Source organism: Cetorhinus maximus, chromosome 12, assembly GCF_964194155.1.
Source record: "Cetorhinus maximus chromosome 12, sCetMax3.hap1.1, whole genome shotgun sequence".
In the NCBI taxonomy this organism is placed as follows: Eukaryota; Metazoa; Chordata; class Chondrichthyes; order Lamniformes; family Cetorhinidae; genus Cetorhinus; species Cetorhinus maximus.
The window spans coordinates 95,164,369-95,181,336 of record NC_135890.1 but is presented as its reverse complement, the minus strand read 5'-3'; the positions used below and the strand labels follow the sequence as shown (position 1 = coordinate 95,181,336).

The 16,968-nt window shown below is 40.7% G+C and overlaps 1 protein-coding gene across 2 annotated transcripts in view; it reads left to right on the top strand.

The window, feature by feature from the left end:
* The window catches only part of kntc1 (kinetochore associated 1), a 133,052-nt gene that overhangs the window by 100,740 nt on the left and 15,344 nt on the right, over positions 1–16,968 (top strand). For both annotated transcript variants that reach the window (XM_078554126.1, XM_078554125.1), the window contains exons 52-56: positions 3,031–3,086; positions 5,864–5,942; positions 6,701–6,819; positions 8,305–8,440; positions 11,393–11,488. In XM_078554126.1, the coding sequence (XP_078410252.1) occupies positions 3,031–3,086; positions 5,864–5,942; positions 6,701–6,819; positions 8,305–8,440; positions 11,393–11,488 (486 nt within the window). The remainder of the gene's footprint in view (positions 1–3,030; positions 3,087–5,863; positions 5,943–6,700; positions 6,820–8,304; positions 8,441–11,392; positions 11,489–16,968) is intronic.

Genomic DNA, 16,968 nt, shown 5'->3' with positions numbered 1-16,968 from the left:
TCCAGCAAATGGTCTCGAACTAAACTTCTGCCATTTTTCTAAAAGTTGGACCTGATGTATGTTTCCATCTTTTCCTACTCAGCCTTTACATGGTTTAATATAAGATGAGTGCTGTTTAACACTGACATTTTGCACTACCGAAGAGTTGTTTGCCATCATCGAACCTGCTCTTCTATATTAGCGATGGCAGCTTTATCTTTTTGACCCCAATTTCCTCCCTTTTATATCCTTTTTAATACCCTTCCTTCTTTCATAATTAGCTATCTCACTTTTAAACAATTCAGTTAACTTTGCATCTATGACATTCTATGGCAATGTTTCTCATATTCTCAATACTGTGTCGCTTTTCCTTGGATTGAAGCAGTGCCTTCAAGATCCATCTTTAAACCTGCTCATTTGATCCTGTTGCATATTTCAAGATGAGCAAATTTGACTTTCTTTCTGTTGATTATTTTTTAAAATTCCAATTTTTGTTGGCAGAAATTTTACAAGTCTCTTTCTAACAATTAACAAGCCCTTTTTATATGCCTTTATTGATGATCTTACTATTTCTGGCTCTGAGATTTTAGAATTGCCCTTTATCTTTTATTAGACCAGCTAATGAGGTTGTTAGATTCTATTCCAACACTAATTAGAATGGAAATGATTCTTCAGCGTGTTTGTTCTGAAAAAGATACCTCCCAAGTGTTCCTTACCTGCTTTATAGGTGCAAACAGAAGTCAAAAGTGTAAAGAAATTGTAAGTCTTTTGTGCAATTTTAAATGCAAGCATATTTAAGTCACTTTTTATAAGTTGTCAATGGGCCAACAACAGATGTGCACTTTCCTGTATAGTCATTGGTAAGTTGCAGAGCTGCCTCTTGCCCTCCTCCCTAGTGGAATATACTATTCATTAGGCTTCTCTCCTCATTGTATCGAAATAATGGAGAAAAATTGTTTCATTTAAAAAAAAAACTTCCTTAAAAGTAAAAGTTGGTAGAGACGTTTAAGGTAAGGTAGAAATGCAAAAGCTAGTGAAGAGACAAAAATGAGATAGCTGTGCAAGACAAGTGAACTGCTTGCTGTTTCCCTCTCCTTCCTATAATATAAATGATATAGATTTGTAAGTGAAAAATGATGTTGAGTCCTAAAACATTGATTCCAGCTTAGGATTGGGTCTCGAGATCTTTCATTCTAGTTATACGCTATTTGTTACTGCTATAAGCATGTACAGGGATGAGAATTGTCAGCATGAGTTTAGGAGTCTTTCCGCTGCACTATGACTTTTTGACATCTTATGGGAAGCCAAGAAGAAGAAATGTAAAATGAAAGAAGAGGAGGGAGTCTCTGCCACTAACTAGGCCGGATTAGGCTTGGGTAGCTATCATTCTGGTTTAGTTTATGATGTGCTAGTGGAATCGGTGAGAAAATTATTTAGGGCCTCATTCACTCAGCCTTGTGCCAGGCAGAACCTGGCTTGGCCTACTTGCCATCTCGGTGCTACCCAAGTGCTCTGATATGGAAGAGGCTGCGCTCTGAGCTCCGTGCCAGGCTGTGGGGATACCTGGCAGTACCACAACCACCCATTGACAGGGGAAGTAGCAGTGATGAGCAAAGTCTGGCAAGTTAGAGAAATCCAGGTTAGGGATGGTAGGGTTGAGAAGGAGGAGGGGATATGAGTGAGTGGGGAGGGAGAGCATGACTGAGTGATGGGGAAGGGATTTGAGTGGGGTGAGGGTTGTAGGGACGAAGGGCTGCTGAGTGAATGATGGGGGGGGTGAGGGAAGAGGGGCTGCTGTGTGTGTGGGTAAGGGGAGGCTAGTTGGGAAGAGGTGTGTGTTTTTGCGCTTCAACAAGCCTGTCACAATGGGATATGGAGAGCTCGGCTGAGGCTGACCTGATTATATAAAATAGCGTTTTTACAAAGTATTTTAAAAACACAGTTTTTGTTCTGTTGTTAGTATGGACTTCATCCTGTGTTACGTGCACTAACTACATTGAACGCTGAAATGTTGAGATCACTTCAGTGATTTTATACAAATGCATTGGTCCAGCTGGACAGAAGGTAAACAAAGGGAAAACTAATGGGAAGAATTTTCGAGGGGAGTGGGGCCCTCTTGCCGATGCGTAAAGTGACGTGCGATGACATCAGGTGGGCGTCCCGACGTCACCACAAATCATTTAGATTATCAGTTCGGCAGGCACGCAGCTGAGTCGGCTGCACACCCACCGAACTGCCAAAGGCCTATTAAGGCCATTAAGAAACTAATTAAAGTTGTTAAGAATGCTGCCCGTCCAACCTTAAGGTTGGCGGACAGGCGAAGAGCCCAGGTGGCCTTCGCGTTTTTCATGAAACCTCATCCACGGGCGGGATGAGGTTTCATGAAAGGTTCATTAATTAAATAAAATTTTTTGAAAAAATTAATGGACATGCCTCAGCTCATGTGACAGTTTCCCGTGAGGGGGCATGTCCTTAAATTTTATTTTTACCTTTCTTCAAGGTTTCATAACTTAAACTAATCTCCCTGAGGCACAGAGGTGCCTCAGGGAGATTTCTGTGCTCTGGGAAACCCTTCCCGCCCCCACAGGGAGCACTCAGCGCTTCCGGGTGCACGTCATGCTGGGTGGGCCTTAATTGCCCCGCCCACATAAAATGGCGACGCGGCCCCGATCAAGGGCGCCAATCGGGTTTGCACCTGACCCCGCACAACCCCCCCCCCAACGGGGGGAAATTCCTGCCTAATGTTTCTACCCACTTGAGGCCTAATAATTCCGCTCCTTTGAAGTGGCCTAGAAGCATTTGCATTTCACTATAGATCGTAAAAAGTGCTATAACTACATGATTCCTGTCACAAAAAAATTCAGACCTTTTTATCTTCAACCTCTAATTTTAGACTTTTTTGTCTTCGGCCACTCTCACCCCTGTAAGTAACAGATTTGTTTTAGGATTGTGATTTTTACTACAGATGGATGCTTTCATCTTTTGTTAATAATGTCAGTATGAAATAACTTAAATTTATGTTAATGAGAGGCGTTTCTTTTTTAATTTTAGGATTCTAAGTCACAGGACAACATTAATAACATGCAAGAAGATCCAGCGCTGATGAGGTGAGTTCCTTCTATTCATGTTAATATATATATATATAGAACGTTATGGCCAACTTCATATATTTTAGATACAGTATTGTCTTGTTTTGGGCAACCTTTAGATTTAATATTCCCATTCTCACAGTTGCTTAAAAGTGACTTTTGGGGTAAGTACAACGAATAATTAGAGCTTACTCCCATGTCGATTACTTCCACAAATTTTGTTTTTCTTTCAGACAAATTTCATGCACAGCTCATTATTTGAGCAATGTGAATCTCCTCGTGAAGCATCATAGTCTGGTAGTGCTACTGTAGTTAGCTTTTTTAAAAAAATACTTGGTAGGAAGGAAACCTAAACTCTAAGGCCTGAATTTTTCAGGCAGCGGGCAGGCTTGGCACGGGCGGTCGCGGAGCTGATCGCCGCCCACGATCGGTTCCGTGCCGTCATTTTACGCGAGCAGGCCAATTAAGGCCCTCCCAAAGTAAAACGCGAGCCGTAGCGCTCAGCGCCACCTGTGCGAGCAAGGGGAGGAGAGAGTGTCGAGGCCAATGCTCTTTCGTGCATGTGCGCGAAAGAGCGTTTCAATCTCTGAGGCATAGAGCTGCCTCAGGGAAATTGAATTGCTATTGTAAATAATGAATAAAAGGTTTAAAAATTTATTTAAACATGTCCCATCTCATGTGACTGTGTCACATGAGTTGGGACATGTTTTTATATTTTTGAAACATTTTCTATTTAATTGCTAAAAGCTTTAGGAAATCTCATCCTGCTTGTGGATGAGGTTTCCTAATAAATGCGAAGGCCGCATGCCTTTTCGCCTGCCTGCCAACCTTAAGGTTGGACGGGCAGCATTAACAATTACCTTAATCAATTCCTTAATGGCCTTAATAGACCGTTTACATACCGGCGGCGCGCAGCAGACTCCGGCACGCGCCCGCCGAACAATACAGCGAGATGACGTCGGGACGCACACCCGACGTCATCGTGCGTCGGTGTGTCGGGTCCGCCCCAGCACGCCGACTGAAAAATCCTGCCCTAAATGATTATACCAACATTATTAAGGGACAGGTCCACTCCACGGGATTCCTTATGGTTTCCTTCATCTCCAAGAGATCACTTCACTCTATATGAACACACAGTCTCTAAAGGAACTTTATATAGGTTTATCTTTAAAAAGTCGAATTAAAAAATAACTATTTTGGATGAAACAAGAGTATTTAATACATAGAATTTACAGCACAGGAACAGGCCACTCAGCCCAACTGATCCATGCTGACATGCTGCACAGCGGTGTATATGATTGACCAGATCAATTGTAGGCAATGAATACATTGCCATATATAATTCATAGTACTTTCTTCTAACTTTGTGTATGCTGCTCTGTGACTTAAGTATAATGTTAAGGCTTTGCCTCCCCTCTATTCTGAAAGCATTGAGTCCCTATTGGAGTATTATTATGTCATAGAATTGGACAGAACAGAAGGCAGCCATTTGGACCATTGTGCCTGTGCTGACTGAGAGAGCTGTCTAATTAGTCCCACTCCCTGCACTTTCCCTAGACTCCTGCATTTTTTTCCTTTTCAAGTACTTAGCCATTTTCCTTTTGAAGTTACCATTGAATCTATTTCCACTATCCTTCTGGACAGTGCTTTCCAGAAATATGTGGGTGTCGTTTGCGTGCTGATATCTCTCACAAATAGCTGTTCTTCAATGTTTGTGATTAGACAATGAGTCTTGGCAGGCATTTCACTTGGGAAGGGTGGTTGCAGCATCAGTTGCATCTGATCCTGCCCTTTTCCCCTATCCATATATGTAGTAATTGAACATGTTCAGGAGCAGGGTCACGAGTTATCTTGTCCTCCCTAATTCTGGGATAACAAGGCCAGTTTTATTGCCCTTGCTGTTGTTTCAGCTGCAATAATCTAATTCAGCAGAAAGCAGAGATTGAATTTGAGACTTACTGCATGTGGATGGCATAGTTATTCACTGCCTTAACCAAGTGTGCGCTTAGAGAAGCTAAAAATAAAGTAATGTTTATGCCATTTTACAGTGTTCCATAACTCTTTTACCAAAGTTGTAGGTAAGCTAATGAACTCTTGCAGAAGTTCACCCCATTGTACTTTAAAACTAAACTATTGGTGGATTACAGACGAAACTTTTACTTGTGTTTGTGAAATGAGTATAATTACTAGCATTGTGCATTACAAGTGTTGTCCAGTAGAATTTGCTGCCTAGCCACAGGTATGACTACGGTGACACCATTTTAGCCCCATGTCCTAATTTTAGTAGGCAATTACATATTACATACACCATATACTGGCACGATACAGGCTTCACATATATATTTACTTAATAAGTATCTAACATCATTCAACAGTAAAGCATTCTATTAAAAACACTCGCACACTCTGCTTTGCATCTTGTCATTTTATCAACCATCTCAGATTAAAGTGCACTAATATACACCATGCGAATAGAATTATTGAGATCATATGCACAACAATGGTGTCTTATGACTCATTTTTGCTTACTAACCAGAAATGCAATTAGTTGCAGCTAAATTTCCAGTCTAAATTACCCACTTGTAGGTAATAGTATTGAACAACGCTATTTTTATTTCAGAATTTCAGCAGCTGCAGCATTTCACTTTTGTTATACCGCATTTTATCTAACTGAATTCAATTAAAAAATTATTTTTGCTTCTAATAGGAACAAGTATTCATTTTAAAAGGTTTTTCACAACGTTTCTTTTCCTTAAATTGAAGCTAATCTTTGTTTTATGTTTGCTTTTTTGCAGAGTTATTTACCTTCTTCAAATGTATCCAGTTGACTACAGTGCAAAATTACTTTTTACTGTTGCAACAGGTTCATCATCTGTATGTGAATCTTCAACATATATAACTTTATTGGCATTACATTTGCTTGCTTAAAATTGATGACAGGTGGGCCTATATCCTAACTTGATTAAAATTTAAGAAATAAAAACAAAATCAGCCAGTGGCAAAAGTAAGTATTTTGCTGCCTGTAGTATTTTGATTTAAGATATCATATTTGGCATGACGTCTGCTGTTTTGAATGCTTTGCGTAGCACATTCGGAACCAATTCCAATGAGAGAATAAAAATAACAACTAACAGAAAAAAAAGTTACATTTGGAGGGAGGAATTGCGCAAGAAATTCCAGGTCTCCCTAGTGGTACAGCATATTGGTGCAATGTGCAGCTATTTATAGTTTTGAACCTTGTGATTTTTCTGTCATCATGGCACCAGAGAACACACAAGCAAGAAAGAAAAAATAGCATTTAAAATGTTTTTTTTAGGAAAAATGTTAAGTATGAATGAGTGAAAGAAGAGTAACAAATGGGTTTGATTTAGTACTCCTTTTTTTTCTAAAAGTAGGGTTTAATTTTAACTTTAATTTGCCATCTTGTTTTCTTTCCCTGTGGTGCTACATTCTGTGGGTGAGATGAGAGAGGCTGCTGGTCCATAACTGGTGGAGAATCTCAGGCACTGATCGTCTGGTCCATTGAAACACAAGTGTCTTTGTTGACTTTGAACCATGATTATAGATTTTACACGATGTAAGATTGGTAAATTTAAGATTGAGTAATAATCTCACATTTCTAATTTTTCTAGCCATTTGGTGGTGCCCAGCTGCCATTTTCGCATAGGAGCCGTGCTTTGCAGTGTCTCCTTCATATTGCGGACAGTGAGACAATAGCAAACATCAGTCAGCAATCATTTGAACAAGTCAAGTATGTTGCAAATGCACCATTTGATAATTGCCTACTAATAAACCTTGCTATTCTAAACCAATAAGCGTTCCTTTGCAAAGAATTTGGTGAAAATGCATTTCCAAGTTGCTTTATAGTAAGTACACAGTACTAGTCTACCCCTCCATGTCAGAGCCCCACAGCTCTAACATGTTAATTGGCTGATGTTAACAAAACAATTGAAATTTAATTGAAAATGGAATAGAAAATTCTTATTTCTCTTTTCCCTGCCCCCTGGGCCTTTGGCTTAGTAAATATGCTATATATTGTGACATTGAACCATATAGATTAGCAAGGTTCCAAGTTTGATCCTAGGCCTTTGCTAAGTTAGGCAATCAGCCAGGGGAGCTATAGGACATTATAAGTAGCTTCTGAACCATCAGACTGGGGGATGGAGGAAAGAATAAGCAATTGGCTTCCCAGGACTGCCTGACGCCTGCTGGATAAATTCAAGCAAGGACAAGGTCAGGCTTAGCTGTGATGGCCCCTGTGATTGAATTACCTGCTGACAATGTCCTGGCTCACTTGAGTACAGCGCTGAAGTGTTATTGTTATATGTAAAGTATGCATTATTGTCTTTAGGAGAGATAGAGTAAATGGAAAAATATTACTTGACATTTTAAGGAAGACAATTATTGCTAAATGAAACATTTTGGGTTATTTGTAACTCAGACTATTTTGGATTTTAACAAGCGAAGAGGGCACTCAGTAGAGCACACACTCCATCATGCAGTGTTAACTCAATGTTATTACAATTATGAGCTCCTCCTTGAGACTTTTCCTGACTTTGGCTGAAGTTTAGTAACTACAAAGCTGAAAAAATAGATCTCTTTATTATTTGCTTCCATCTGAGGAGGTTTCAAGCCAATTCACATCCAATAACTTGCTCTGAAAGCTCAGCACATATTTTAACAGCTGTGACAAATTGCACAGCAGCTAAGACAATCCACAACATTCTAAAACAACCAACAATATTCTAAATAACATAACTCACTACATTATTTTTTAAAAAGTCAATTCGCCCTATTTCCCAATGTTAACAGATCCTTTAAAAAGTTCCAGGATCCGGATCCACATCTTCGCCAAACACTAATCAGTTCTTCCTTGGGCCAGAGCCAATCTCTGTACCAAGTTTCATTGAAATCCATCCAATAGTTTTTGAGATAGCCTGTTTGTCTGTAAACAATATAACTCACCTTCAGTGGCGGAGGTAATCAGAGGATTATATAGTACCAACATTCTAGAAAAACTGCTTCAGAATGTAAACTAAATAGGTCACACTAGTTGTGTTAGTAATTTAATCAACAGCACCATAACTAAAACCATTACTATGAAAGAGATATGCTTGTTTATCTGTAGAACTTGCTGATTTTGAAGGTTAGTAGGGTGTCTACTTAATTCATTCAATAAAAACCTTTTCATAATGGAACTAGCTTTAATAAATGTAATTGACCTCTGTTCTTGTAGGCGTTACCTGAAGTATTGCATTTATTTGACTGAATTTGAAATCTTGAACATACCGTACACCATTGAATCGTTCCACAGCAGTCCCAAAGAAGGCATGATCAAAGGTTTATGGAAGAACCACAACCACGAGCCTAGAGTTAGTACCAAAATCCATTTATATTTTAATGTAGGACAACTAGTACAATTTATCTCTTTAGTAACGCTTTGATTAGAGAAAATGTGTTTCTATATTTGTTGCTCATCAATCATTTGATGTGATTCACTTTGTGTTGTCTGATCTTACTATCAGACAGTATATACAGCAGTGATACACATGAAAATTGTCAGGTAGGAAAAGAGCAGCTGGTCCATCAAACTTTGTCCCACATTCATGATGGCTGGAGCATCATGAATATACACTTCCTACTCCCCAGCAGCCATGTAGTCTCCTAGAAGAGGCAACAACAGAACAAAAAAGGGAAGAAATACGAAACTTCTTCCAGCTCTCTCATGCTATTAAACTAGTCCAGAAGACCACATTGACCATGCTTATGTAAACTGGCAAATTACTTGCCATTCATAAGATGTGATTTCTGCCACAGCCAAGAACCAGTCAAGCTCTTTAAAGGCAAGCAGAGAGTGAGCACACTACACAAGCTGGCAATTTTTAAGGTCCACAACTGTGGGAAAAGAAAAACCATCTAACCTGTTCCTACCTTTGCATAGCTGAAATGCATGACTGCTGGTCCTCCCCAATCTGTCAAACTGAAATAATCTATTAGTGGGTTTGCAATTCAACCCTTTTAAATGCCTCCGTCGATCACCACTAAGTCTATGCTATTCTAAAGTAAATAGACCCAGCTCTTTAAGCTTCCGGATAACTAAGATTTTTTAAGCTGGGAATACCTCTTGTCTCCGTCTGGCTAAACTTGTTCTCTCATTGAACAATTTCTCTTTTAGCTTATCTCACTTCCTCTAAATAAAAGGGGTGACAATGGGTACCCGCATGGGCCCCTGTTATCCCTGTCTCTTTATGGGGTATGTGGAACATTGCTTGTTCCAGTCCTACTCAGGCCCCCTCCCACAACTCTTTTTTCGGTACATCAATGACTGCTTCATGCTCTCGTCTGGACCTGGAAAAATTTATCAATTTTGCTTCCAATTTCCACCCCTCCATCACCTTCACATGGTCCATCTCTGACACGTCCCTTCTTTTCCTTGACCTCTCAGTCTCAATTTCTGGTGATAGACTGTCCACCAATATTCACTACAAGCCCACTGACTCCCACAGCTACCTTGACTACAGCTCCTCACACCCTGCTTCCTGTAAAGACTCAATCCCATTCTCTCAGTTCCCTCGCCTCTGTCGCATCTGTTTCGATGATGCCATTTTCCAAAACGGCGCTTCTGACATGTCTTCCTTCTTCCTTAACCGAGGTTTCCCACCCATTGTGGTTGACAGGACTTTCAACTGTGTCCAACCCATCTCCTGCGCCTCTGCCCTCACACCTTCCTCTCCCTGCCAGAACTATGATAGGGTCCCCCTTGTCCTCACTTTTCACCACAAGAACCTCCACATTCAAAGGATTATCCTCTGCCAATTCTGCCAACTCCAGCATGATGCCACCACCAAACAAATTTTCCCTTCACCCTGTCCCCCCACCCCCAGTCCCTTTACCTCCTCCCTCCTCACCATCCAAGCACCCAAACACTCCTTTCAAGTGAAGCAGCGCTTCACTTGCACCTCCTTCAATTTGGTCTACTGCATTCACCACTCCCAGTGTGATCTCCTCTACATTGGAGAGACCAAAGGCAGACTGGGTGACCTTCGGTCTGTCCGCAAGCATGACCCAGTCCTTCCTGTCACTTGCCATTTCAACACCCCATCCTGCTGTCATGCCCACATGTCCGTCCTTGGCCTGCTGCAATGTTCCAGTGAAGCCCAACTCAAACTGGAGGAACAGCACCTCATCTTCCGATTAGGCACTTTACAGCCTTCCAGACTTAACATTGAGTTCAACAACTTCAGACCATGAGCTCTCTCCTCCATCCTCACCCCCTTTTATATCCCGTTTTTTTCAATATTCATTCTCATTTCTTAATTTCTATTTTTTCATTTTTATTTTTTATCCACTTATTTTTATTCCTACTTTTATTTAAATTCATTTTTATTCATTGTTTTATCCTATTTTCAATCTTTTTTTCCCACCACTGTCCCCTCCCCCCACCCCACCCCCACAAGGGCCACCTATCACTTGTTCATGTTGTTCTTTCCAGAGTGCTTACCCTTGCCCTGCCATTATCACATTCTGCTCTCCAACCTTAATGCCACCACTAGCACCTCCTTTAGCCAGTATCACTATCGTTAATACCCCTTTGTCCTTTTGTCCATGACATCTCTGGCAATCTCTCTTTTGCCTCCACCTATCACAGGCCTTCTATCCAGCTTCACCTGCTCCACCCCCCCTTAAACAGTATAAATTTCATTACATTATACTCCTCTTTAGCTCTGAAGAAGAGTCATTAGGACTCAAAAAGTTGGCTCTGTTATTTTTTTCTCCACAGATACTGTTAGACCTGCTGAGTTTTTAGCATTTTCTGTTTTTGTTAATAAATTCTTGTAGTTTTCATTTGAACTTTTTGCAAGGCCACATAAGGGACCAAAACTGGTCACTCAAGAAACAACCTAGCCAAGGACTGGAAAAGGCTTCATTGAATGATTCTATTATTACAACCAAATGCCTTTTTTCTTTGACAACAGCTTTGCTGCATTGGTCATGGACCTTGAGTGATCTGTATACAATAATACTTGGATCCTTTTTTCTCTGAATTGATTTCAGAATTGTTTCCTGTAAATAGTAAGTAGAAATAGATGTAAACATTCAAATTCACATTTATAAAGTTAGATGATACATTCTATATTTAAAACAAAATAGTGAATGCTACTGTATTGGAATACTTTTGCACAAAGTTATATTTAGAAATTGGAGATTTAGGTCCTAGTTGTTTGAATTCATTCAGTTATTTTAAAAGTCAGCACTGTATTCCTTAAGGTTTAGAAGTTTTCTGTATAAGAAACTATTATTAACAATGTTTCTTTTATTCATAGGCTGTTAGATTGGTTACTGAGTTGAGTTTGGAGTACAGAGTGTATGACCCACAGCTATGGAATGGTATTTTGCAGAAACTGCTGGCTTTTAACATGGTAAGTAAAGGAATACAGTTGAGTCCTTCTGCGTGAATATTTAATGCAAACTAATAGTGCTCCAAAAGTACGTTTTACCATTTTCATTTTGAGCCTACTTCCTTGGGATCAACAACAGCATTGCATTTGTACAGCGCTATTAACATAGAAAAACTTCTCAAGCACTTCGGAGGAATGGGGAAAACAGATCCCAAGGTATCGAAAAAGAAATTAGGAGAGTCACCAAAGATTGGAAGACTTATTGGAGGCGTATTATGAACGTTTCGGTGCTGATAAGGTGGGAGTGGACCACCGTTAAGGTGGGAAAGATATATGGGGCCAGAGGGCAAGATTGAACAGGATACTGAAGCTACAACTTGCCTGGTTTAACTGAAGATGGTAACTAAGAAGAGGGATAGAATCAGCGGTGACCGAGCAAAGCTTGCAATGGAACAAAAGCTTCATTCTTCCCAGTGTTTAACTGATGGGAGTTAGTATTCATCCAAGGCTCAATGCTGAACAAGCAGTTTGGCAGTGAGGGTAATGGGGACTGGGAGACATGGTTATGGGATCGAGATGGCGTCATCATTGTTGTCATGAAACTATAATTTTCATAATATTATTGTGGTTTATTGTAAAGTAAGTTTATGGGTGAGAGTGTAGATGGTTCTGCCTGTGTGAATTAACTAAATTAGAGTCAGGCTGCAAGCTTGAAATTATCAAAAGAAGCTAGGGGTAAAAGGTATTTGAAATGCTAATAAGTAAACATGGATGAGGCCTTAGCATGTAGGGCGTGAATGAAACTTGCATTTTTAGATAAGTGAAAGAGTTGTTTGGGTTTCAAAAGGATGGTAGGATGTTTACAACTAACAAGATAAATAGTGCAAGGTTATTATGTTTATTTTTCCCAAAAGGCACTGACCATATTGGCAACATGAAAGATTTTTATATTATAGGAAAAGTACGTTTTCAAAGACATATAGAACAATGGAATTTACAGATTAAAGAGAGAGAAACATATATAAAGAAGGAAGGATGGTGATGTTGTCGGGCCAGATTGGAACTAAAAGGAATTTGTAAAAGTGCTTTGGGAAAGCCTCCAGCCATGTCTGCTGTGTCCAGTAAATAAAGTTGGAGAAAAGCCTTTGGAATTCCACTGTCGATTGGGTGCTGTGGTAAATTTGCTGGTTTCGTATTTAAATTTAAAATCTATTTTGGACTGTTGCCTTAAAGGGTGTGTGTAGTTGGGAGTCAGTTTAATTAGGAATTTTGAGATTTGTCATAATAAATAACTAATCTTATGTATGTGCTTGAAATCTTTTCTTGTTAATAAATGTTTTAATTCAGTTTTTAAAATCTCTAAATGTGTTAGTGGACTCATTACTTCTGAATTCAGTACCCAAATCTTCTCGTAATAAATACAAATTGCAAAACCGTTGTGATAGTGTGCCCAAGTTTCCGTTGTGCATTTGGTCTGCTTAGCACACATCACCTGCCACGTCATAATATTATACATTTGGAGGTTGACCCCATGTACATTTGGAGGTTGACCCCTTGTCTGTGAATGATGTGGGCAGGGGGCAGCAAGTAGAATGTATGTGGAGGGGACCAAGGGTAGATTTTCAGATGACTTCATTGATTATGGTGTAAGTGTGGGAAGCAAGGTCATTGACAGAGCTGCTTTGGATGCAGTCAGATAGGTGAGAGAATTTATATTGCATCTTTCACAACTCTGATAAGTTTCCAAAATGTTTCACAAGCAATGAAGTGCTTTTTAACATAGTCACTGTTGCGATGTAGGGAAACTCAACAGCCAGTTTGCACACAACCAGGTCTCATAAACAGAAATGAGATAAATTATCAGATCATTTTGTTTTTCGTGATTTTGATTGAGGGATATATGTTAGCAGGGCCATCTGGTTGGTGCCCTTGCTTGTCTTCAGATTTTTTTTTATTCATTCATGGCATGTGGGCACTGCTGGCTAAGCCAACATTTATTGGCCATCCCAATTGCCCTTCAGAAGGTGGAGGTGAGCTGTTGCCTGGAACTGCTGCAGTCCATGTGGTGTAGGTACACCCACAGTGCTGTTAGGGAGGGAGTTCCAGGATTTTGACCCAACGAGAGTGAAGGAATGGCAATATATTTCTAAGTCAGGATAGTGAGTGGCTTGGAGGGTAACTTCCAGGTGGTGGTGTTCCCATGTATCTGCTGCCCTTGTCCTTCTAGAAAGCAGTAGTCATGGGTTTAGAAGGTGCTGTCTAAGGAGGCTTGTTTATGGATGGGGTGCCAATCAAGTGGGTTGCTTTGTCCTGGTGTCCCGCTTCTTGGGTGTTGTTGGTGCTGCACTCATCCAGGTAAGTGGAGAGTATTCCATCACGCTCCTGATTTGTGCCTTTTAGATAGTGGACAGGCTTTGGGGAGTCAGGAGGTGAGTTACTCGCTGCAGGATTCCTAGCCTCTGTCCTGCTGTTGTAGCCACAGTATTTATATGGCTAGTCCAGTTCAGTTTCTGGTCAATGGTAACCACCAATATTTTGATAGTGGGGGATTCAGTGATGGTAATGCCATTGAATGTCAAGGGACGATGGTTAGATTCTCTCTTGTTGCAGATGATCATCGCCTGGCACTTGTGTGGCACGAATGTTACTTGCCACTAGTCAGCCCAAGTCTGGATATTGCCCAGGTCTTGCTGCATTTGGACATGGACTGCTTCAGTACCTGAGGAGTCATGAGTGGTGCTGAACATTGGGCAATCATCAGTGAACATCCGGACTTCTGACCTTATGATGGAAGGGAGGTCATTGATGAAGCAGCTGAAGATGGTTGGGCAGAGGACACTACCCTGAGGAACTTCTGCAGTGATGTCCTGGAACTGAGATGATTGACCTCCAACAACCACAACCATCTTCTTTTGTGCTGTTATGGCACAGTGGATGGCAAATGCCAAGCTGCTCAAATTCCAGAGGGAAACTTGAAACAGCTGCCACAACTGCTTTGCAATTTGTGTTTTATTTTGAGATGCGTGCCTTGAATTCAGTAGTAATAAGTCCACCAAGGTTTAGAGTTTTTTTTTTTACAAAACTCAAATTAAACAAAAGATTTTAAGCACATACATAGGTCCACAAATTACTACTATAATAACTCCTAAATCCCCTAATTAATCTGGCTCCCAGTTACACCTTACACCTAAGGCAACAGTAAAACGAAATATAAGTTTAAGAGACCCAGGCAAAACACCCATTACCCTGGACAGTGATATTCAAAGTGAGTTTTCTTAGCTTCGGTTCCTGTAGACAGCAACTTGATGTACAGAGGCTGGTGGTTTTCATATTTGTGTTAGATCTTAGAATGCCTTCTCCCTTGCACATATCCATCTCCTTTATACATGTTTCTCCTTTTTAATGTAAATTCCATTATTCCAATATGTCTTTGCAACTTTACTTTTCTCATAAAATAAATCTTTCATAAACACACAGTTTGGCTTAGCTTCTTTTAGTATACCATCCTGTCATTTCTTTGAAATTCAAACTACTGTAATTTATCTAAAAATGCAAATTTTCCTCACATTCTAAAACTCAGCCATGTTTACATATTTAGCATTTCAAACCTAGCCCCAGATCAGCTGTCTCAATTCAATTACATCCTCCCCCATACACACAACCACACAGAGAAACTAATTCAAACCCCACTATTAACCTACCTTTACAATAAATCACAATAATATTATAATTATTATATTTCATGACAGTGTGAGGTGTGATTCCAGCCAGCGGAGAGATTTCCCCCGATTCTCATTGATTCTGGTTTTGTTAGGGCACCTCGATGCCACACTTTGTCAAGTGCTGCCTTGATGTCAAAGACAGTCCCCTCACCTCACTTCTGGAGTTCAGCTCTTTTGTCCATTTTTGAACCAAGGCTGTAATGAGGTCAAGAGCTGAGTGGCCGTGAGCAGGTTGTTGCTAAGTAAGTGCTGCTTGGTAGCACTGTTGATGACCACTTCCATCACTTTACTGATGATGGAGAATAGACTGATGGGGCGGTAGTTGGCCAGGTTGAATTTGTCCTGCTTTTTGTGTACAGGACATACCTGGACAATTTTCCACATTGCATTTAGATACCAGTGTTGTAGCTGTACTGGAACAGCTTGGCTTGGGACATGGCAAGTTCTGGAGCACAAGTCTTCAGTACTATTGCCAGAATGTTGTCAGGGCCCCAAGCCTTTGCAGTATCCAGTGCCTTCAGCCATTTCTTGATATCACGTGGAATGAATCGAATTGGCTAAAGACTGGCATCTGTGATGCTGGGGACCTCCAGAGGAGGCTGAGATGGGTCATCCACTCGACACTTCTGGCTGAAGATTGTTTCAAATGCTTCAGCCTTATCTTTTGCTCTGTGCTAGGTTCCCCATCATTGAGGATGGATAATGTATAGATTATGTGCTCAAGGTTCTGGAGTTGTACAAACCCGTAACTTGCAGGCTCAGACAAAAGTCAAGGCTGACACCAAAAGTGCATTAAAGCAAAGCCAGCTTCGTAGAGCTGGACAAGAGAGGAGTATTAGAAGGGGTGTATGCAGTTGACTGTCAAATTTTGTTTATAACACTTCAATGAAGCTACATGGGATGTTTTACTGTGATCAGGCACTACATAATTGCAAGTTGTGTGACACAGGCTGCAGAGACATCAAGGAGGATAAGAGGGATATTGCACCATTGTCAAAATCCAGAGAATGATGTTTGTAACTTGTCAGGGCTTTTCTATGTGGTGGCAGAAATGGGTCAGATGTTGGGTTGGAATTTTACCAAGCTGACTGTTTCATCAAGTAAGTATTGAAGTTGCTGTGAAGTCAATAGTTGCCATTATAGTTTTAAGTATTTTTGGAGAGCAAGGTTATCTGTCACTACTTATGGTGGCATTCACACAAGCACTTTCAAACACATGGGCCAGGATTTTACAGTTGGCATGCGGGGTGGGCCCGATACGCCGGTATGTAAAATGACACGCGATGATGTCAGGCGTGCGTCCCAACATCATCGCGCTGTCTCGTGATGTTTCGTTCGGTGGGCGCGCGCTAGAATCAGCTGCGCGCCTGCCGATAATTGGTAGGCCTACTAAGGCCATTAATGAGGTAATTAATGCCAAGTTTACGCTGCCCCGGTTGGGAGGCAGGCGAAAAAGCCAAGCAGCCTTTACGTTTTTTTAGAAAACCTCATCCACGAGCGGGATGAGGTTTCCTAAAGCTTTTATGAATTAAATAAAAAGTTTTTCTGAAAAATAAAAGCATGTCCCATCTCATGTGACACAGTGACATGAGGGGACATGTTTCGTTAAATTTTTATTGATTTAATTTATTGTTTTCAAAAGTGCTCCAATCCCCCTGAGTCAGCTCCGTGCATCAGGGAGATTGAAGCGCTTTTTCGCGCACACGTGCGTAAGAGCGCTGGCCCCGACTCTCCCTCCCCCACCCGCACGAGCGCTACTGCTCGCGTATTACGCTGGGT